Source organism: Vidua chalybeata, chromosome 4 (genome assembly GCF_026979565.1).
Source record: "Vidua chalybeata isolate OUT-0048 chromosome 4, bVidCha1 merged haplotype, whole genome shotgun sequence".
NCBI classification, from domain to species: domain Eukaryota; kingdom Metazoa; phylum Chordata; class Aves; order Passeriformes; family Viduidae; genus Vidua; species Vidua chalybeata.
The window spans coordinates 46986507-47010065 of record NC_071533.1 but is presented as its reverse complement, the minus strand read 5'-3'; the positions used below and the strand labels follow the sequence as shown (position 1 = coordinate 47010065).

The 23559-nt window shown below is 35.0% G+C and overlaps 1 protein-coding gene across 15 annotated transcripts in view; it reads right to left on the bottom strand.

Moving 5' to 3' along the window:
- The window catches only part of FRYL (FRY like transcription coactivator), a 167807-nt gene that overhangs the window by 31604 nt on the left and 112644 nt on the right, over positions 1-23559 (bottom strand). For 12 of the 15 annotated variants that reach the window (XM_053941934.1, XM_053941937.1, XM_053941935.1 and 9 more), the window contains 20 exons: positions 23156-23266; positions 22138-22292; positions 21807-21906; positions 20540-20708; positions 19482-19741; positions 18193-18333; positions 16993-17161; positions 15624-15708; positions 14029-14141; positions 11594-11744; positions 11162-11265; positions 10419-10604; positions 8526-8730; positions 7549-7670; positions 6889-7079; positions 6112-6206; positions 4502-5109; positions 3816-3913; positions 2673-2843; positions 1560-1700 (listed from right to left, as the gene is read on the bottom strand). In XM_053941934.1, the coding sequence (XP_053797909.1) occupies positions 1560-1700; positions 2673-2843; positions 3816-3913; positions 4502-5109; positions 6112-6206; positions 6889-7079; positions 7549-7670; positions 8526-8730; positions 10419-10604; positions 11162-11265; positions 11594-11744; positions 14029-14141; positions 15624-15708; positions 16993-17161; positions 18193-18333; positions 19482-19741; positions 20540-20708; positions 21807-21906; positions 22138-22292; positions 23156-23266 (3375 nt within the window). The remainder of the gene's footprint in view (positions 1-1559; positions 1701-2672; positions 2844-3815; positions 3914-4501; positions 5110-6111; positions 6207-6888; positions 7080-7548; positions 7671-8525; positions 8731-10418; positions 10605-11161; positions 11266-11593; positions 11745-14028; positions 14142-15623; positions 15709-16992; positions 17162-18192; positions 18334-19481; positions 19742-20539; positions 20709-21806; positions 21907-22137; positions 22293-23155; positions 23267-23559) is intronic. The other 3 variants (XM_053941928.1, XM_053941943.1, XM_053941941.1) reach the window with 1 other exon arrangement.

The following is a 23559-nucleotide window of genomic DNA, read 5'->3' as shown; positions in this document are numbered from 1 at the left end:
GAAGTGAAAACATTTACAAAGTTTTTAGCCAATGGAGTGCTTTAAAAATGCTACAGGAAAAGTGTGAGAATATAAGAGGCAGAGCCAGAGTTAAGTGGACTTTCCTTAAAAAGATGATTAAGACAATGTAAATAATTCAGTTTCAATTACACATACTGTGAAAAGAATCAGAAGAGACACAAAATAAAGGAGCTTTGTGCAAAGATTAAGATTTACACTCCCAGAAAAGCAAGGATTCTGCCTGAAACTTAAATGTTCCAATTTTTGAAATCAGCATGATGTCTGCTTTTTTTTTTTTTTAATTAGGAGGCCATGTTTGTCAAAATTTTTTTATTGCATTTAAAAAAAAGTAAACACCCCTTCCAATTATCTAAGTAGTATATGCTTTATGCTTCTTTGTAGACAATGAGAGTCTTCAATAATCTCCTCAATTTCTGTGCATCATAAGCATAACAAAAGGAGTCTTAAACTGGAACTATCCTGTAGCAACTTAGATTTATTTACAGCCATTGTCATTGCAAAAAAGACCCAGAAGTTAGTACAAAATTTAAACAAGACGTGATAATTAATTTTTTCTTTTGTCATTTATAATAACACATTTTATTTTATCAAAAATATGTTCAGACTTCTCTGGAATATTTTTTCACTAGTACCATCTTTTGGTAGCTTACATCTAATTAAGATTACATTGCATGGTAGTGTGGGCTTGCATAGAAAGCTCAGAGAGGGGTTAGAGGTGAAGCAAGAAGCCACTAGGCCATAAAAACTATAGCTACTGCTAATCATTTCATTTTGCCTAATGCACTCTGACAGGAGCACAATATCTAAAGTACATATCCATCAATAACAAAACATCCAGGGAACATGACTTTCCTGGTTAATTATGATTAAACCACTTGACTGAAATACATTCAGCAATAATGGAATTCAAATAAAAAAGAAGAGAATTTTGTGCACTGAAATGGTTTTATGCTCCAGGCATTTTTATAAAATCTTTCAGTAAGATGCTAGACTTTCTTCTGTGAAATAGATTTTCAGTAAATTTGTGTTTCAAGTACAAAGGCTGAAATTTCCTTGGGCAAAACACTGTGGTTCATCTTTTGGGGACTTTCTTTAATAGAAGATGTACTCAATTTTGTTAAGGTGCACCTTAAAGTTCCTCACGGATATATTACTGAGAGTGATTCAAATATTCATTTGAGCATAAAATTTTCTTTTTAAAGCATATACACATAAATAAAATGTTTGTCCAGCTTAGCAGTAAACATTTCCTTGTATTTAAATAGTTGAAGGATCTTCTTCTCTAACTATGTATGACAAGTTGCCTACATCTGTAAATAGATGCACTTTTACCCAGGTAACGTGTTCCACCAGATGCAAATCACATTGGACAAATACAAAAGCATCTACTGCATTAAGTACATAGAAAAACCCCATGGAATCTGACTACAAGCAGCTATTTTTATATCTGAAATAAATTCCCCCCAAAATTCAACTGTAATTTTGATACCATTTTGATAATGAGCAGACAGGCTTTTACTGTTCTTCAGAGCACGTACCTGAACATATTTACCAATAACTTTTATGATTTCCAAATTAAACTGCTTCACTGGAGCTGTGGATAGGTCAATATGACTCAGAAGACTGTAAATGATCTGCAGCAAGGACTGTTGCATACTGGATAAGCCTTTCTCTAACAGCTAAAAGAAGGTTTTTAAAATACAAAATTTAATTAGGGCCTTTAATGGTAGCAAAAATTGAAAGCAAACATTAAAATACAGCTAACTCCGACACACATTTATTTTTCTCTTCAAGAAACTTAAATGTACCATTTCCTGGTTTTCAAACTTTTGCTTTAGCACTAAAAAACAGTAATGCAACAGCACAATGGGTTTTGTCCTAATTCATTTTTCCCCTGAATTTTGACGTACAGATTACAAATACAGACTTATTTTTAGCACAGATCAGAAAGCACCTAATAGTAAAACACTTTTCACTAAATAAAAGTGTTCATACTAATTCAAAATCTTAAAACTGTATGAAAAACGATTACATCAACACCTTAAAGAAGGTTGGTAAATGCAGTTTTACAAACAAAATATGTGCATATAAAGTAATTTGTAAGAATGAACAATTTTTTTTAAATGCCTCTATCAGTTTGAAGTGATACACTTCAAGTACAAGCTCTACAAGCTTTTCATACAAATTACTAACAGCTTTCCTGTATGAGTGGCCAGCAGAATAATATACTGATTTCTATAATTTACATGATATTTTTTTACATTATGCACTACTTACAAATGAACCTTGCAATTAATTTTAAGGTTGTGATAAGGATGTGTACCTGGCTAAAGAAGGTCTCTTAAAATTTGCATTAAGCTTATTTTGCTAAAGGTATGTGTATATTCATGTAGTACAGAATATAAACACCTACTGCCAAACACCATTTTCACAAAAGGTGATCTGTCATTAGAGGTATTATCATTTCAAGGTATATCTAAATTACTGCACTCCAAAATGGCAGCAGTCCTCCCTTTTCTACATCCTAGAACATTTTAGTAATATTTTCCTGTTAGAGAAGATATGCTTTATTCCCCTTGACATTCAGAATAATAATAAATTAGGAATTGGCAATGAATTGTCAACATGAGATACTTCTAGTAAAAATTTACCTCTGCAAGATAAGTTATGAGGTTAAATGTGGCATCTGAGAAAGAGTCATGCAAGTATCTACACACTACATTAATCCAGTTAGAACAGTCTCTGGAATAACTGTGTGTGCTGTATAAACTCATCATATGAGCCAGATTGGCAAGAGTTGGTGACTTCTCCTCTGCACAAACCTGAAAAGCAAAACCATATTTAATTATATTAGAAATATTTTTTTTTTAAATCCAAGCATTTCTGAATCATTATGCACTTCTCCCAGATTTCACTCCAAGATTTCACTTCAATTATTTTCTAGTAAGTGAAATCAAACCAATCACACATGCATGACCTACAGTTTCTGTTGAATTTTGGTACTGTGGCATCCACGTTCCAAGTTTATCTATTCATAATACATTTGGTATGATCAACCAATATTCCTCACTAGAGTAATACAAGTATTTAAGGGCAGCAGTGATTTCTACACTTGCCTCAGGCACATACTCTTTGAGTCGGCCTGTGCACAGCTGCAGTGGTTTAGTGGTTCACACGCCACAGCCTGAGCAGCCAGAGGTGTATGCCTGCACCTCCTGTGCCAGACAGCTCTTTCCTATTCCCCTTTCCACATTCTTCCTTAAAAGAAAGACTCTGTCAGGCCAGTGCAACACCATTCTGGCTGACAACAGCTGGTGTGCACCACGTACTGCTGTAACAGCCACTACGGTTCAGAAACATTTCATGGTGTATTTTACTGTGTACCAGTAATAGAAAGAACATACAACCTTTTCTTCTCTACCAGTAAGAATCACTTCCTTCCCATAAGAAAATTAAGAAGCATGCTTAAAATGTGATTAGGTTGACCTTCAAAATTACGAGTAGAAAAATCAGACAAATAAGTAATTGATATAATTGGTAAGAAAATTTGTTCTTGCAATCTAAATTTTACAGAGTAAACTAAATGTGTTTTTTTCACTGACAAACTCAGGGGTTGATACAAGGTCCAGCTATATAAATTTGCCTAGATCACATCTTTAAAATATGACCTCTTATAGTTACGAGTATATTACTATTAGAATCACATAGAAGCATTACATAAGAGACCCCAAAAATACAGAAACAATGCTGATATATATCCTCCTGGATACTTCTCCAAGCATCACGTTACATACCTTTGCTATCCTGTCAGCTGTTTCTTTACAAAACTGAGTTGGGTTATCAAAATGTTGTATCAGATGAGGAAGTAGGCACAAGATATTTAGGGGAAATCCTAAACACATACATAAACAGAGTTATATGAGCCCTTAAGGTTTTTAATATGACTTAATTTAATGTTAAGTTAGCCAGTATTTAAAATTCTGACAGCATGACTCATACTTTCACACAGATATATAAATTATATATACACATACATTTTCCCAAGTATGTATGTATGAACAATGTATATAGGTATGTCTGTGTTAGGTATAAAAATGCATGATGAAAATAAAATCATCACTGCAGCAATTAAGCAAAACTACCATGAAACTGGATAGTTTTAGGCACTATGTCACATTGTTTCTAAAAATGTGTAAATGGTGCTAATTGAGCTAGTTAGCACAAGACCATGAAAAAAAATACACAGCTCTTAAAACTCACTTGCAAACAATAGTCAATGCATAAAGTTTACATGCAGTCTTGCTTGTGAGATAATCATAGTCTGTAACGTATTCCCACTACGTAGCAGTGTAATATGAACAACTGCAGAAAGCATTTAATGGAAGTGTTTCTTTAAGGCAAATGCACAATTGCTACTGATTTTTGACTCCACTTAATTTGATGAAAAAATGTATTTTTATCACATATTTACTAAAGATACCTGCTAACTGAGAAGGATCCACCAAAGCATGCCGGGAAATTGTGATAAGTTTACTGAGCAGATGAACTGTCATTTCTTGCGTAGAAGCTGAAGTAAAGCCTTTCAGAAAAAGCTGCTGAAGGCCTGGAAAGTTATTCCATTTCAGTTTATTCTGCACCTCTTCTATCTTTTCCCGACTCTCTGATTTATCCAGAGGCATGTGAATAAGAAGCTTGTTGAGTAGCTTGAGAGCCAGAAGGTATTCATACTCATAATCTGACTCCAGCAACGAAGCTGCAATCCAAAATATGGTGGCCATCAAGTTGACAGGGTCAGTAGTGGGCTGCACATCATACATCCCTCCCTCTCTCAGGGAGGAAAGGCTTCTAGTCCTTGCCAAACTTCCACCATGATTTATCCTTCCATCCATTATATCCAGTGTGTTGCTCCGTCGCCGGTCGCCTCTCCGCTCGCTGATTAAATTCAGTCTCAAGGAATTACTCCTTGTATTGCTGTAGTATCCCAAACAACTGCCACTATTAATGGGACTTGTGCTTAGATTTATCTGTCCAGTGCTTTTCCTATTAGCTGCATACTTGTTTCCCATCACAGAATCATGGTATGAGGTTCTAAAACAAAAATCAGTATTACATATTGCTACATGCAAAATACTTCAATATCAAAGAATTTAGAAAAAGGGAAGAAAGAAAGATGTTACACTGATCACATACACATGCAGTGCATACTCTGGTTCAACACCCTAAGAGTATTATAATACATGTAAATACAGGATTTCTGTACTTATTATTGTTATAAAGACAAGATTGCAGCATCCTGTTATCTTTTCTACCAAATCTATTTGCTACAATCCAGAATACCATAAAAAATTACAGCAAAATTGGAAAAATTAGCCCACAGCATGTAAAAGATTATGTGTAAGTGATGATCCAGCATCCCAACTTATTTAAAGATGTGATAGAAGTAGGGAAATGAATGAATTAATACAATTATTACTATGTATTTGTCTGAGGTATCTGACCTAGGAAACCCAACACTTTCGTATTCTGATACCAAGAAATTGAACATATTCCCAGAAATCTCAGTGTTTTCAAAAACTTTGCAAGGAAGTCAAACAAATATGGATGTCTGTACATTTAGGGATTTTTTTTCAGTTTGATAAAAAGTCATCAAGGTAACCACTCAAACTGTCATGAGACACACTAATGACTCAGACTGTTCATTTACACCTCTTATATAGGGACAACAAACTTGAGGCCTAAGACAGACCAACATTTGAAGAGCCTTTAAATTCAAGAAGTTTTAAGAAGAACAGACAATATTTCAGAACTGAGCCATTAGGAACTCCTTGAACACCTTTTTCACAAAATTAAATTGAACCCAAGAGGATAAATCAGAAAGGCAATAAGATATTCTTTTCAGGAAATCGAGATTATTACAAGTTTTTCTTGAGGCAGAATGATAAAAACATACCAGAGCAAGCAATTTTGCTATATGGATACAACTATTCTGCAAAGACGACAAGAAATTATTTCATTACATTTATAAACAGATTTTTAATAATTTAAATGTACAAAAATGCATAATGAAGATTGACTAATAAAAGAACTTACTGAGAAAGGGCAGAAAGCAGATCATAATGTTTCATGGTTTCAGCCAATGTATCAATAGCAGATTCTAAAGTCAAAAGCAGCTCTATGACGAAACCCTGGGGAAAGCCACAAGCCATTATAAATTATGCAATATGCACAAGGAAGATCACAGAAAATCTACTAAGTAGTAATTTAAAAATATAAAATCAGTATCAGTAACTAAATTATTTCATGCTTAAATTAGAACACAATCCTCATAAGACAGCTCAATTTAGCAGTATAGCTTCAAGACAAGAAAAAACTTCAATTTATTTATAAGAATTTACTGAATTAATTCTGGTTTGCCTTGTTTTTAAGGATGGATTGAAGGATGAAGTCATTCAGACTCATTTTACAGTATCAAAAGATTAGATTCACTCTTAAGATGTACAATGACACTAAGTTGAATGATTGTTAACACTTTATCAGGTAAAGTTCTTAACAAAAGAAAACAAAAATAATTTCTTATATGGCTGATCCCAGTATTCTCTTAAGAATGAAAGAGGTGGTGTCTACAGGAAAAAAACATATCAAACTCTCTGAAAGAGCTTATTGCTGTAGAAGAGAATGTGCACAACTTTTCCTCAGTTAATTAGGTGAAATTCAGGAAGTACCACAATTAAAACTGTTTTATATTTTAAATGCTTAAAAATAAAAAACAACTGAATAAAACAGTGCTTTCAAATTTTGCTAATAATGCACACACATCATTTATGCAGACTTAGCTTTCTAATAAAGTGGGGGCAAAATTTCAAATACCTGAGCTTCTTCTCCTGCATCTCCAACAGTTTCTACTAGTCTGGAGAGAACATCGGAAAGTGTTGATGGAGTGAGAGGCTGCTTCAGAGCCCTGAAAATCTGAAAGGACCTCCCAGCATAATGGCGAGAGGAGCACGAAAGAGCAGTTTGCAAAGCAACTTCACTGAGACGATGTTCCAATTGATATCCTCCTATTAAGGCAAATAAATATTCAAGCAACACTGTTTTATAAAAAAACAAATCCACTTGAATTTACTGAAGAGTAAATTGCGCAAGTCATTCCCAAATTTAAAATAGTCTTACATTCTCTACATTTTTCTCAAGAAGCATAAAGCTCAAAAATCTTCACAGGAATATAAATATGTATTCCAAATACTTAAGTCTAGAGAGACTTGTAGACAATAAAACATTTATTATTACAATATTAAGTGTTCACAATAAATTAATAAGATGTTTTATCTCATTCTTAAAAGGTTATATTTAAATCTGTCATCATAGAAACATGAACTGAAGTGAGCAATATACAAGAAAACTCTTATTTAGAAGCAGTAATTTCCTAGTGATTTTATAGATAATCTGTGTCCTTGCATACATTAAAAAATATTTATTTAGTTCGCAGTCTTGCAGATTCGATCATGTATTGTCTGTTTTCTAACATACCTGAGCTAGACTGTTTAAATATAGATACCACATGCTTTAAAAACACAGTTAACTGTTCAGCACTCTTTATATTAGGGTTCTTGGCTGAAACGTCTTCATGATTCCAAAGTGGGCCTCTTTTCCTAAAAAATATAAAAATAGAGTAAACAGAATATAAAATGCAGCCTTTGTCCTTAATATTATTTAAATGAAATTTAAACCATAAGGCTAATTGCAAAAGAATCTACTATGTACCACATAAAAGAAACCATCTAGTAGTGCAGGCACGAATCAGAAAGACTTTTGACAACTGACCAATATTGTACAATATATAAGAAGTTAAGACAAAGTGAAAAGCAGTGTATCAGTTCCAATGGAAATAAGTGGGTAAGAAGATTGAAGAGATGTTCTCTGGTATAGTTACAATATAATAGTTAGTTCTCTAAGAAAGAACCAGTAAAACTACCACCATTATGCACTTCCTAACGTCATTTCTTCCCAATTCCTTTCCATCGATACGCCACACTATAATAAATTCAGGCTGAAGTAAAGCAAAAGTACCAAAGCATGGAGAAACAGGTAGGATTTCAGATTAACACCATCTTGAGACCTTAATATAAACTACCATACAAAGTGCACAAATGTGGATGATCTTACCGGTGTCCTGTGCAAAAAATTCATCATTTTTGAATACTCAGCTGTCTACTACTAGGTAATCCCCTAAACTGCACACAAATCTTGCAGCTCTCTAATCATCTCAATGTATTCCTGCCCTAATTCAGAGTAAAACATGGCAAAATACTTTTAAAGAGACAAGTCTTGAAAGGATGGTTAAAATTCTCTGAAGAAAGTGTTGAAAAGTTAGAGCTTTTCATATGTGCATCACATAAAAACATTTACTGGTGATAAAACAGAGTCAGAATTAGACAACCTGATGCTAAATAGAGGTTTGCCATTTTTCAAAAAAATCTTGACAAAAATAAAAACTGAAATCTTACCTTGAGGTAATAAATTCTATAAGAGTTTTCACTTTTTCATCCTGCTCTACTGAAATGTCAACCTCATTGAGGATTGTGGTGTGCAGTTGAGAAATGGCAGCACTTGTATTTCCTAAACTGATGCTAGAAGAGGTAGAACTTGAACTAAGCCCTGAGTCGGTCATTGGGGAGGGCTGGTAATCAGGTATAAAATCATGAACACCTGCTGAAATTGAAACAAGAAGATTATGCACTTTTAAGTTGACAGTTAATATTAAATATATAAAAAGAAAAAATAGCCCTCTAAAAGGATCAGTAACTTAGTAAATATAAGTAGAATACTTAAAAGAGAATAAATTAATGGATGCAATAATTTCAATGAAATCAACAAGTCTTATATATGCAAATTCTTCACATAACTTATATGAACTTTAATTGAGAACTGCTAGATCCCTTTTTAAAACTCCTGTATTACCCTTGATTTTGTACTAATAGTATCAGAGCTCATCAGCTTCTGAGGAATCTCAACTTAATTAAAAAAATTATAAAGACTATTTCTTACTAATGAGCGGACTTTTTTTGGTAAAACCCAGTTCCAGAGTAACTCACAGTACTTGAAACCAGTGAACACTAAGTATTATCTAGTGAATGGACTCTAAGCAGAACCCCTGTGGCTGCACAAAGTTTCTCTGAAGTCAGTTTAATCTTGCAGCTAGAAGATTTTTCTGTTCCACATAAAGAATCATGTGGCAATAAAATACAACTGCAGTGACTCCTCACATTGCCCTTCTCTCCACCTATGAAGGGCTGAGGGAAAGTAAACTACTAAGGAAAACTGGCAGGGCCTTTGACTGTAACACTTGTATTTAAATAAGCTTAAGACTCACTGACCTGCCACAGATTTTCCCTACAGAATCACAGAGTTTGGACTGGGGTATTTGAGCTTAGCCAGCTCAAATAAAGTTTAAAATTAGCTTGTTCAACCTTGTGCTAGGCATGCATACCTGTAATCCTAATCCCTAGCTGGAAATGTTTGATGTTGACCTCATTCTAGTTTCTATCAAACATCTTTGTTTTTATTGTGTCATGTTTAGACAGTTTTATCCAAGCCCTTAAAGATAGGAAGGGAATGGTTTGTATATGCCACTGTGTACATGAACCATTAAAGTTCTGCTGAACAGATTCCTATAAAACAATCCTTCCACTATACACAGTGGAATTTAATTCCTCATTGCTACAAAAAACCAAATTCACAAATTAGACAACTACTTTTGCTAAATAATAAAACCATTGCTGATGTGAACAAAAGAGAACAAACAACTGTATGGCAATATGCTGCCACCTACTGAAATAATATGAAATACTAAATTAAAGAAAACCACAAAGAAATATTCCCATAGAAGCTACAATACAGTCTCACCATCAGAATATTCCCTTCATAAAGAGATACATAGAAAAATTAAGTATACTGTATAATTACAATATGGTAAGGTTAAGGGGAATATTTAAAAGTAGTATCTAAAAAACTATTCTGATAGCCAATAAAGAATACAATCACAGCTGACAAAACTTGGAAATTTTAACTTGCTATAAACTAGTAAAAGATGTATCTTCTTGGTTTTTATTTTCAAAGGCATTGGGAAAACTGCTGTAATAAAGTTCCAAAACATAGAGCTCCCTCTTTGATTTCCACTACTATTCATCATACAACTGTGCTCCCTACTTTAATGAATAAGCATAAAGTGCCAATGAGAACTCTATTCATTTTGACTTCATTAAAATCCGAAGAAATACATTTTAATGCCAAGGCCTCAGGAAAATATTACAAACAACGGGAATCTTAATAATGCCTGTAAGAAGAGATAACTTCTTTTGTAATTTTAACAGGCAACATGTAATAAATCAAAACCATACCTGTGAAAGTGTAATCTAAATGGGCAGTTTGCTTGACAGTAAGCACCCTGGACTCATTGAACTCTCTGTTTCTGAGCAGGACAGAAGCAACAGACTGGACATTACTGCCAGAGCCCATCACTATCAGTAGATGCAAAAGTAGTCGTTTACAATGCTCATAGACTTCAGGGTGACCATGGTCAAAACCTAACACAAAAGGAAAACAGCAAGGCTTTATCATATTCCAAGGGCATGTTGAATTACATTATTTGAAAAACAGCAGTATTCAAATTAGTCTGTTATACTTTACCAAGGAACTGATATAGAATTCTCTAAACAATATTTTTTCAGTGTTTCAATATAGAAACAACAGCATATAGTTTAACAAACTGTATGTTGATCAGACTAAATATATCTGATAATCCCATGCAAGGTTAAAATCCAATGTAATTTTAACTAAGAATTTCATTTGTGCTCTGTATGAAAATTATTACACTTAGAAACAGAAAGGAAAACATTGAATTTTAATTTTACTGTGTCTTCTACAAGAGGTAAAAGTGACTCCTAAACAAAGTGCCTTAAAACAACTCCAAAAAGTTTTAATTATACTAATTAAGCTGAAAGACATTTAATTGAATTTTTAAAAATACTGTAAATATTATCAAATTAATGGGATTTCAATACAATGGCAAAAATTAATTTAAATATCAAAAAACAGCTAAGAATTCTTCAAGTTACTGTAAGTATTTCTGTAAGTTAATTACCTATAAAAATTGCATGAAGCAAAAGATGCAAGTATCCTCCCCATTCCACCTTTACACTGTGGTCAACTATCAAATCAGTCAAAAGAATCACTGCTATATTGCATCTAAAACAAAAAAAAATAGTATGTCAGAAGAATGTAACAAGACATGAAGAGCTGAAAAGAGCTTCATATGCTTCTAACGTGTTCTTCAGTCTATAAACATTCACAAAACTGTGTTATAAGGGAAAAGATGAACACTCATAAAAACAGAAACACTTTAATCCTCCAGATTAAAAGCTTGAGTAATCTTAAATTGCTAGACCTGCGAGTAAACCCACAGAAAACAAATCTATTATCAACTGCCCTTAAATCTACTATCTTCAAATTACTGTATTTGTGCAACACAAAAGAAAACATAATCAACTGCCATTGGCATTACCAAAACAGCTACCTGTGAAGTGACATGCCCGGAGGAGAAGTCTCAGGCAAGTAATCCACCAGCGGTGACCAGCAACCTCCAGAAGGTGGGAAAGGAAGAGGCTCTCCTTGATTGTGCTCCATCACCTTCAACCGCCAGTTGGAATACAGAGGCATTGAATCACCTAACGCAACAGAAAGTTAAACCAGAAATATATTTACAATGCATATTTCTGTATGTTACAGTCTTCTGAAGAAATGCTTTTAAATTCTTGAAAAGTTGAGATCTACGAGAGGGGAAGGGGAGCCAGCTGTAAACATTAGTAGTTGGACACATTTTTTTAAAAGAAAAAAGTGTTATTTCTGTTAATATAAGGATGATTCTACAGAAGTTACACACATAACAGAGTAAGATGTTTTTGAATAGGTTCATAAATCTTGTTATAAAAGGCAAAGTGATCTGATGTAATTTCCTTGAATTTCAAACCTCATGCCTGATAGAGAGTTAATTAGGCTGGGTCCTAAGATTCAAATGAACTCATCTTGAAGAGCATTTCATTATAAGCTAAGGAAGTATTCCTCAAGAGCACATCTTTATAGGTCTCACAGCAAAACCCCACCAGTACTATCTGCCAGATAATGCCGGCCTGATCCATGGGTAACTTGGAAATCACCACTATTACAACAGCATAGCCCAATCCCATTGGTTGATTGATAAAAGTTACTGCTCAGAAAGCAGAGAAAGACATTTAGTTTTTTACTTAGCAAGCTTCAAAAGTGCAAGAAAAACATCAGCTCTTTGGTATGGGAGCACACTGTGTTAACACACTCAAAATATTTTTCTGGCTTAAAAGTTGTTTTGGACTTCAGAACTATCAGTCAAGACAAGAAACAAGGAAACTGCCTGAACAGTTCAATGTTTCAGTGTTTGTACCAGCTCTGTTTGGAAGGATAGCTGCAGAAGTTTCAGGTGTTCACACTATCAACTCGTTATCACCTTCTCCACTGGAAGTGACAAACTCCTTACGGGTGGAACATGCGAAATACCATCTAGTTCAGGATACTCACTGCTGCTATTACAAACCTCAAACAAATCCAAAACTGACTGCAACTGTGATTCTGGATAACCCCTATCCCTGCAGTAATAAACTCTGGCTGACCAGAAGCCACTAACCTGTCACTGACCCAAAGTTTAGCAGATTCTGCCTTAGTATGTCCAGCCCTTACAACAATCTCTATAGAGGACATTAAGTTTCACCTCCTTGAGGGGGGGAGTAAGAACCATACATTCACTCTAATCTTCACAGTGTGCAAAGAATCAGTCATTGAAGATTGCATTAGAAGATCCTAATGGTCTCTTGTTGCTTCAATACAGTATGGACAGGATAGGTTCCATACTGACATCTAAAGCTCAAATGCAGAAGTTCACCTCCTGTTGTTCAGTCACGCAAGAAAATTAAGGAAAAGGCAGTGTTGTACTGTGTGCTGTAACATACCCAAACACCGGCAGTAAAATCAATAAAAATAAAAAAAATGAGTGAAACCTAAGTCTGTGAGACCCCTTCCACGACTGAAATATATCTGATTATCCCATGCAGGGTGAAGTACAAAGTAATTTAAATTACTAACAACCTGTTAGCTGAAACAAGAGTTTCAGTCAAACAACTCCTCTGACCAAGCATAGAGAACCCACTAATGTAACACATCATTTACTGCCCTCATTTTTGCCTGATTGCATGATCTGTATTGCTTCCCGCAACACTGCCGTGGTGATTTGCATCTTAGGCACTGGCAAAAAGGTAGCCATAGTTAATAAGCCTCTGTTAAGGAAATCTTTCCAAACACATAATGGAGTTTCGGAAGAAATTTTTACCTCTTTCCATACCTCTGCATCTCAGAAAAAAACCCAAATATAGAACACAAAGAATAACCCAAAACACATTTTCAGAACAATCTTGGAAATTAGATGTACATAAAGAGAACCTTTTCCCCTGCTATATTTTCTTTTGCTATGGTTTCAAAAAAGTTTAGTACCTTTTTTTGTAAATAACCCAAGGAATGCTATCCTTTAAAAAAACAATTACTTGTAATTTTTTTAAAAAACTTCTTTTTCATCACCTTTTTAAAAATCTCATCTTCATCCTGCTCGCCTCTGTTTCTTGTGCCTAACTGTCAAAGGAAATAGAGTAAAACCATTTCATTTAGGAAGATGTTCACAACTCATTCCAGAGGACAACAGAAAGAATAAAGCATATTATCTTCCTTGAATATTTTATTGCAGTCAAATGTATGCTAGACTTCAATAGCATAAGTAATAAGATGGAGGAAGATTTAAAGAACCCTGATTTTTAATAGGCTTAAAACACTGATAATATGCTCATTTCTTTATGTTCCACAACCTTCAGAAGTATTAACTTGTGAAAATTCTGTGTGCTATTCATAGAAATATTTTAAAGTAAAGAATATTACTTTTTTCCTCTTCATATGATCCTCCAGAGCTGCTGCTGTAGCGAGATTCCAGTCTGTGGTGCTGGCGGTTTAAGTTGCTGTTCAACCCGCTGTAGATGTCTAGGTGTGCGTAGCTGTAGGTGCAAATAAAGCAGAATTATTAACTGACACTCTGTGACAAACATTAATCAGGGTCTCTCAGTAAAACTGTATTTCAGTAAAACTCCTTTACAGAAAACAATTCATCTTACAAGGATAATAGACATGATGCCAAAGCACCTCAACCATGTAAGACATACCTACTTAAGCAACACCAGAGAAGGGGATTCAAAGAGATTATCCACTAAAAATTGTATTTCTGTTCCATCATTTTCACTAACATTTAAGCACATTAAAATATTTGTTACCATTTTACGTAAGTTCTTCTCACTCTTGAACAAAATAAGGAAATCCATATGTGACCCCCATAGCAGCCAACTACTCGTCTGTGCCTTGCTAGGCCAAATTCTGAATGACACCTTGCATTCCAGGTTTCTGTGGTTTACTATCATACAGCTCACCCCAATTTAATTTAAGTATTGGGGTTGCCTCTACCAATATATTTACTATTCTAATTATATTGACATAATTATCCTAGGGAAGGAAAGAAAGTGTCCAACTGGGAAATTATATCAGAACTGTAATTTATTAAAGCTCCCAAACAAGTTGTCAGAAACTTATTTGAGAACTTACAACATAGCTGCTACTCTACAGTAATGGCATATGTGCACACTTTTGCTCATGCTAATTACAGTCTCCACTCCCTTTTCACTTGAAGGTTAGCTATCCACATTAACACAAAATGACAGCATGCCCACAGTCAGTTACTGCTGAGCTTCAAGTACACAGCCTGACCAAGTCTATATCAACTGTTTGCTTTCCACCAGCCTCAGTCAGTGTCTGCCAAATTTCTCCAAAAGATTATGTTTAAATAGCTCAATAATTAGGGAGGGAGAAATCTGTTTTAAAGTTAGCTGTAAGGTATCTTGATACATACCACTCATCCAAATACCCCAGTTAAAGAAAATAAACTAGCAACACACAGGCGCTGTTCATTTCCAGTGAGGTAATAAACCAATCTGCAAGTCATAAAATCACATAATTACTTGGATTGGAAGGGACCTTAAAGATCATCTGGCTCCAACCCCCTTCCATGGGCAGGAACACCTTCCACTACACCAGGTTGCTTAGAGCCCTATCCAGCCTGGCCTTGAACACTTCCAGAGATGGGGCATCCACGTTTCTGGGCAACGTGTTCCAGTGTCTCACCAACCCCACCTTACAGTACAATTGTTCTCATGTGAACACACACAGTCCAGTGTAATAGTACCTACTTCAGGCACCAATGACAATATAGCTGTAAGCAACACAATGCCTGACCTGGTGTTTAAACTACAATTGAGGCTGCTACTGTTAATCCCAAATAGTATTCCAGTTCTGTTGACATGCATGACATTACATGGAATGTAATCCCTGCAATGAAGACATACCTGGAGCTGCTGAGATGGGAGTATTTAAAGTACCTAGAAGGAATTCCTGTCATTCAACTAATAACTGCTCTTTGAGGAGATACTTACTTCTCTTCAATACTGTCTTTCATATGTTTACTGTCAGGGTTGCCATCTGTGGGAGCCACCATTGTATTGCTGCTAGAAGTGGTACCTGTGAATTATGGACAAGGAAAAAGGTTGGTCAATAAAATGGAAAACTAGTCTTAAGCACTACAAGATCACCCTTATTCACTGATCCTTGTCCAGAGCCCTAATCAGGTTTATTCTACAGCAATTGGCACAAATACAAACTGAGCTATACAAACTACTTTCACGTGCAATAAAGGACTGTGAGCTGCTACCCTAATTTCACTAACCAGAAAAAGAATTATCTATTCCAGGAATCTCTAACTCTTCAAAGTAAATTAAGCAGAAAATTTTTAAGCAGTATCTAGAGACCTATTTCCCTTTTTCCTGTATTAGACACCTCATAGTAATCTGTAAAATGTAGTTGGACCTTATTGTCCAGTTAATTCAAACCACAAGAAGATTAAGGATTAAAACCTAATAGCCTGTGGTGACACTTTAAACAATTTTCTTTTAGGAAAAATTTGCAAGCATCACACTGAACTGACAGCCCCAGCTGGAAGCAATTTTGCACCCTTCCAGCATTTGCTATTCTAAATTACATTAAGCGCAAGAGCCCCAAAATTTTTAAAATATTTTTTAAACACTTCCAAGAACAAGTGCCAATGCATTCACCTTGTGATCCAGATACCACCATGTGATAGGTCCAGGCTGCTTCATAGTATTGACAAATTTGCAGCACAGAAGTTAAGGCCTTGCTTAGATACCCTCCCCACAGCCGTGTCTTTTGCAGCTCAATTTGACAGATGGATACTCCACCAAAACAAGACTGCTTTTCCCCAGCATGTTCTTGGATTGAAGCATGAGGTAGACACTTGGTATTTTCAGCACTTTGGGGGGGTTTTAATGATTGATCTATTGTTAATAATTTCTAGATAAATTTTCCTAAGTAAGTGAACTTAAATCCTCTTGAAACAATTCCTATGGATGCAGTTTGTGTCTGTAACAGGAACAACTTAGATGGATTTAAAATTATACACATTTTCCCCATGGTTTTACTGACTAGACATAAAAGTCATATAGTGAGGGTAAACAGTGCAAAGTCTCTGAACACAGACTAAGTCTGATGCACATATTAAGACAAACCCATCCCTTGTGAATTTATCAGATGTTCTTCAGGAAGAACTCTGGGTACACCAAAACCTGCAGGTCTTGTAAAACAAACTTTTAACCTTATTTTTAGAAATAGAACCTTGCACTCCTATTGAATATTTACAAATGCACTCCAGTAGCATTAAGTGATTGATAGCAGCATGTTTATAACTAACAATAATAACAGTTCAAATTCCTTAAGTCAGTAAATGCTTACCTGAGGTGACAGAGGGGATTTTGTAACTGGATGTAATGCGGTAATACGGTGGATTGTCCATATGGGTGACTCCTGAACTGACAGGATCCGTAAGCTGAAGTTCACTCACCAGCTCTTCTAGTAGTTGCATTGTTTTGTCTCTACCCAAATAAACAATAACTTTCTTTACCTGCCATAAAAAACACACATATAAATATATATATATATTTTTATAAAAAGATATTTGAATACCACAACTTGTTAGAATCAGTATCTACCTGCACTGCCAGTGACAATACATGAAACTTTAGTTCTAAAAGCAACCAAAGTTGCTTTCCCAGCTAACAATAGCAGGAAGCATGGGAAATATATCACAACAGTAAGAAGCAAATCTTTTGAGTTCCAGTCATCTGACAATAAAGTTTGAAAGTATGTCTTCTGAAAATGATTTAAGCAAAAGATTTTCTTACAAAGGTTTTAGCAGCACCTGAGGTCAACACTGGAACAAATGTATTCTGATATAACTTCTTTTTGATATTTCACAGTTCTGTTCTATACTATTTCTCTTCCTGCATATTATCATATTTTTCTTCATGCTATCCTGCAGTGCTCTCACATACATTTTTACATAAAATAAAATTGGTTTTGAGGGTGCTTGGGATGGTTGCTGGGTTTTTTTTGGTATAATACTGGTCATGAAAAAATTATGCTCAACAGGGTATAACTGAAGCTTTATTTTCCTGTATTATCTGTCTGCTTTTTAGGAATATATTCAATTATAGCATGGGAAAAAATTGTTCAGTGTGTACTTTTAATAAAATTAATCTAAGTTTAGCTATCAAACTCTTAAGATTTCTTTTTATGACAAAAGAAAATAAAATGCTAAGACATATGTAGAATTTTAGTAACTCTTTTACATTTTTTAATTATTTAATCACTAAAAATATCTATGGCCTTCATACAGTTCTACATTCATTCCATGAATGACAAATTGATTTAATTGATTGACAAATCGATTCTGTAATTTTGACATAGATGTCCAAAGTAACACAAGCAGAACTGAAATTGATTTATTCATAGAATTAGTAGTAATAAAATACAGGGTGGAGATTTTAATACTATAAATCCTACCTCACATTTTTATTTGGTGATCTTTGCTGCTAGACATACTAATATTTAAAATATCAATAAGCACCAATGAGAGATCTGTCACATACTCACATAAGGCAAAAGGCTGGGTTCACTGTTCACTCCACAAATACTGATCAAGAAGTGCAAAATTATTTTCAGATTCTTTGGCCAGCTGTCTGCCAAAGTAGTCCAGACATTTTCTATCTCTGACCAAGCCACTTCATCACCATACTAGAAAACAAAATAAATGTATGTCCTGAAAACTTCATCAGAGAACATTATCTATACTGATCAAGTGAAACAGGCTCTAGAGAAGAGAGACATAAATCTTGTAGGAAACTGTTGCCTTTTAATGTTCCAGAATGATGATTTCACATGTATTTTTAAAAACATACTCTGGAAATAGCTTTTTCTTTTATAGATATAATTGTATAAAAATATATCTAAAAATATGTGTACGTACTATATTCTCATTGATATATAATACATTAGACTGAGGAAGCTGGGCCTTCTTAGTCTAGAGAAGACTGAGAGGGGCATCTCATTAATGCATATTAATATCCCAAAGGCCAAGGGGATGGTGCCAGACTCTTTATGGCAGTGCCCAGGGACAGGACAAGAGCAATGGGCATACACTAACACACAAGAAGTTCCACTTCAACATGGAGAAGAATTTCTTTCCATAGAGGGTGGCAGAGCACTGGAACAGGCTGCTGAGGGAGGTCATGAAGCCTCCTTCTCTGGAGACCAAAAACCCACCTAGACAAGTTCCTGTGTAACATGCTCCCTTGGCAGGGGGGCTGGTCCTGATGATCTCCTGAGCTCCCTTTCAACTCTAACAATTCTGTGAAATTTAACAGAGACCCAGTCTCCCAGTTGCTGACAATACTGAATAAAACTCCATGGACCACGCACTGACAAGAACTTTTAATTGACAGTTCAAAACATGATCTCTCATCACTAGGATTCTCCACTGACAGGAGCATTGCATGTGAGCAATACTCCTCTGTTGGAAGCAGCTATGATAGGAAGAAGGAGAGTCAATCATGCTCTGCTATCAAGAAAGGTTCCAAAACTCCACTTTGAGATAATAGGTATACAGGCAGTTAGGTATTCTCTATACAGCTAGACAGCTATATTGCAAAACATTAGTTATATATGGTCAGTATACATAGCAATTACTACAACATTAATGTTACATATTACATATTTCTTGGAATACCTCGAAATTATAAGGTATAGTTTGGGTATACAAAGCACCTCCACAAATATGAACGGTAACTCTTAAAAGCTTGGTGACATAGTATCTCTGAACAGTATTTTCCTGCATTCTAAACAGAACAATCCACTGAAACAAGCATGTAAGTAATTCATTTTACCTTTGCAGTCATGTACATCAGATTGTTCAGAACCATAGCTGTAGCCTGTGGTGATCCCCAGCCTTCTCCTCGCAGCCATCGCCTACTGTTCACCATCATTTCTCTGTCTTTCAAAGAATCTTCTTCATCTTCATCTTGCCGACGAATGGTTGGCAAAGGTTTCAAGTCCACCAACTCAATATTGTTCATCCATGGCAGCAGATAATGCAGCATCACCTGTCTCCCAGATGGGTGAGCTGTTTGGATTCTCTGACTGACTTCTGCCATTCGAAAATTAGGTACATATATAAATTCCAAATCAATAATGAGAACTGGCTTGGTGATAACAACAGTCATGAGCCTAGCACACCATACTGATATAAGGTAATGCTGATACAGATGCATTTTTTTTGTTTAGCTGACTAGTGTCATTTCATAATGATAAAGTCCATGGGGGGTCTTCAGCAGAGCTAACTGAAGACACTGCTGACAAACAGTATGTTGAAAAACCATATTAGTATGCATATATATGTGTGTGTGTGTGTGTCAGTGTATGTGTACATATATTCCTCAAATTGAACGAGGGAACTGAAAAACCTATTGCATAAAAAAAATGCACCAAGTTTGGCAAAAAAACACTTATGATTTGTTCTTCCTTAGATTAGTCATAGTAGGTTTTGTTTTTAAAACTGATGTAAGAGGTTATTACTCTGCAATTGTTTAAAAATGCTATAGAGTAATGTATTTAAGCAAACTAGAGTAAATAGCACACTAGACAGAACAATGAAAGAACAATTTTTTTTAAATTGCAAATTATTTCTATAATGTGATTTTCCATGGTTATTACAAAGTCAGTAAAAGTATTTTTGATGCATGTTCTTTCATCTTGAATATATTTCAAACACAAGTGAACAAAAAACTGTCACTTAGTAGGCTTTCTTGTCTCTATTTGATATGATGATGTTGTTGTCCTGATTTTAATTAATTACATATAAATCAGTTATTAAAAAATAAGAATGACACATTTTGTACAATGCTTTTGACTTGATGAAGTTTTTTGTTTTGTTTTAAAATCGTACCTGAGAAGATAGCAAGTGTCAGCTCAGGATAAGTCCTTGCTAATTCTTCTGACAGTTGATAATATGACATAGAATACAAATGTGGTAAAGGAGAAGGCTGTCCCAAAACCCCATCCATCCGCTGAACTTCCAGTTTGTGAGCGTAACGGAACATCTTCGGTTCCAAAATCTACAACAGTAATGTTCAGAATTTGAAGCTAAGTACAGAGCTACTGTAGAAATTCTTATACAAAAATCACTTCTTAAATTCATATATCTATTCTCATTTAATGTTTCTTATCAATGCAGATCTCCATACACCTAGAGTATTTGCTAATCCTGTAGTAAATTAATAGAAGACTAGCTAAGATACATTCCACTTGATGAGTTTCCAGCAATAAAGTTCCAAAATCTGCTTCCAAAAAATACCATCTTAAATACAAATTTATCTATAATGAAATGTGAAATACTATTTGACATTTGCATTTCCAAACAAAACCAATTTTTGCTCATAGATGAGACATAGATTGGAATAACACAATCTTTGATGTGGTAGAGATGCAGCAGGAGGCTAATGCACTCTGATACTTTAAAAATCAATTTGGGCTGATCTTAAGACGTAGTGTCCACCTGAGAAGAAAGATGGGGATAATGTAGCAATAAGAGTGTGATTTCAGTGAGGACTTCACTGTTGAATTTAGCTGACCAAAAAAAACCTTTGAAAAAAACTCCAAGACTTAAGGTCTGAGCTACTATCAGCACAGATTTTTAAACACTAATGCTAAGGAAGCTTACCCCTAAATGATCTCAGAAAGGAATATACAAAAGTAAATTAAATGGGTAACAAGATCTTCACTGTCATCTTTCCACATGGACAGATGAAAAAATGTTTGGTAATTTTGCAAAAATCAGAAAACTGACTGCTACCCCAGCAGACAGCAAAGGCTCGGGAAGCAATTTGCTTCTCTCTGAAGTGCTTTTGAACATATGGACCTATATATCACCCTGTTTCAGGGCCAAATCAAGAGAGTCCTGATTTAGGTTGTTTCTTAAAAAAGCAGGTATTTTGAAAATACAGATCTTGAGTGCATGGAAACAGGTAGACTTTCAGGAAAGTATATTTGTGCCAGGTAAGAATCTGGTTTAACTATGTACTAAAATAGAGAAGAAAAAAAAACAACACTTATTTCATCACTGAAGACAACCAAAGAAAACCAGATTTTTTTTAATGTATAGGACTAGCCTTATTTTAAAATAAAAAAATAATAATCAGAATTAGCTTACAAACCTGCAATAGTTGCATAGCAACTTCATAGATAGCCCTAGTAGAATCAGCTGCTTTAAATAGTATCAGATTCAGGAGGGTCACTGTATCACACTGGTAATCCCTAGGAAAAAATGGCAAGTATGAAAAAAAAAAAATTTGGTTTTCTAAGATTTGGATTTATTTAAGTTTAATTTACAAGAATATAATATAATAACATTTTGAGAAGTTTCTCTAGGAACACAGACACACAAAACAGTGATGATCTTTTCTCTCTATGGAAGCAAAACCCACAGTTCTACATAAAAGCACACTGAAAATGGAAGTTTTAAAGTTTTGGAAAATGCTGTAGTACCTGTTTTGGAACACACTGGCTATGGCTTTAAAGCAGCCAGCTGCTACCCGCTTGGAACCTGTGTAACACCGGTCAACGGCCCAGTACATGAGGTTACTCTGGTCAGGATTGAGTTCCAAGAGCAGCATGACTGCCTCACAGCCTAGCTGGTGAACCTAGGGAAGAGTAAATATATATTTAAAAATGTAGGAAAAAAAAAACAATGTACAAAATGGCATAAAATAGGAAAACAACTATTTAAGAAAGCTGAAACCTCTGGGAACATGAAATCTGTTCCATCCAAAACCAATGACACCATAGCCTAAAGTGGTAGCAGATCATTCTATCACAGTTTACTGTTCAAATTGCACACATAAATTATTGACACAAATAACTAGAGATCTACTGACTTTTTTTTCCCCTTCAGTTCCAAGGCTAGTTTGAGCTATTTACTATTTTTATGTCTTGCACTGAAACACTGCCCTGAAAGCACTAGGTACAAAGAAGCATTTAAACACATGCAAGAATTCTATACAAGTGATACATCTGCATGGAGACTTTCCCTGGAATCAAAGTAGCCCACGGGAGCTGTTTTTTATGTAGTCCTAGCATTATAGGGCAATAGAGGTCCTACCTTTAAAGCTTGCCTTACTGTTCAGATGAAAAGTTTAGTCTTACTAAGTCCAAAGGACCCCAAGAAACTCTACAGTCTCACAAGAGTTCATGCTCAAAATCTCATCTCCTTTACATTTGTGGAAGACCTGACTTATTACTACAAGTTAACATAGTTGATCAGTTTATAAACAATATACAGTGCTTCACCCCTTGTCTTTTCCTCTTGCATTCTGTTTCTCTGGTCTGATTAGGGACCACCTTCCTCAACAGGGTGAATACACATGAAGGACAGTGCAAAACCCTGTGCTACTAAAACAGCTTAGAGCTTCAGTAGAGCACTTAGGCAAATCTGTCTGCAAACTCACTAAAACATCTGTTTGAGGCACTAATAGTTGCAAAGTGATGTTGACACTACTTGTATTACCTTTTTATCTTGTGAATCCAAAATATTATCCAGCCATTTGTATAAATAGCCATCAGATGAAAGCCCAACATTGTCTGCAACAGGGCCGCAACACAGTACAGCAGACATAGCCTTTGGAAAGCAATTGAAAAACACATTTTAATAACTCAGACACAGGAATTGCTGTTATTCAGTCCATTAAGGTATCAGATAACTAAATGCTAACCTGTTGAGAGAAAGACCAAGGGTAATAAGAAATGTTTATTTTATTCAAGAAATTATTAAATCATATTTTTCTAAACTTTCAAACACAGGGAAGGGTAAATACTAAAATGCTGACATATTGAAGAGTTAGTACACCATTAACCAGTTTCATTGCTAATGTACATTTAGATAAAAGCCTTTAACTTAAGCACTTAAGAACT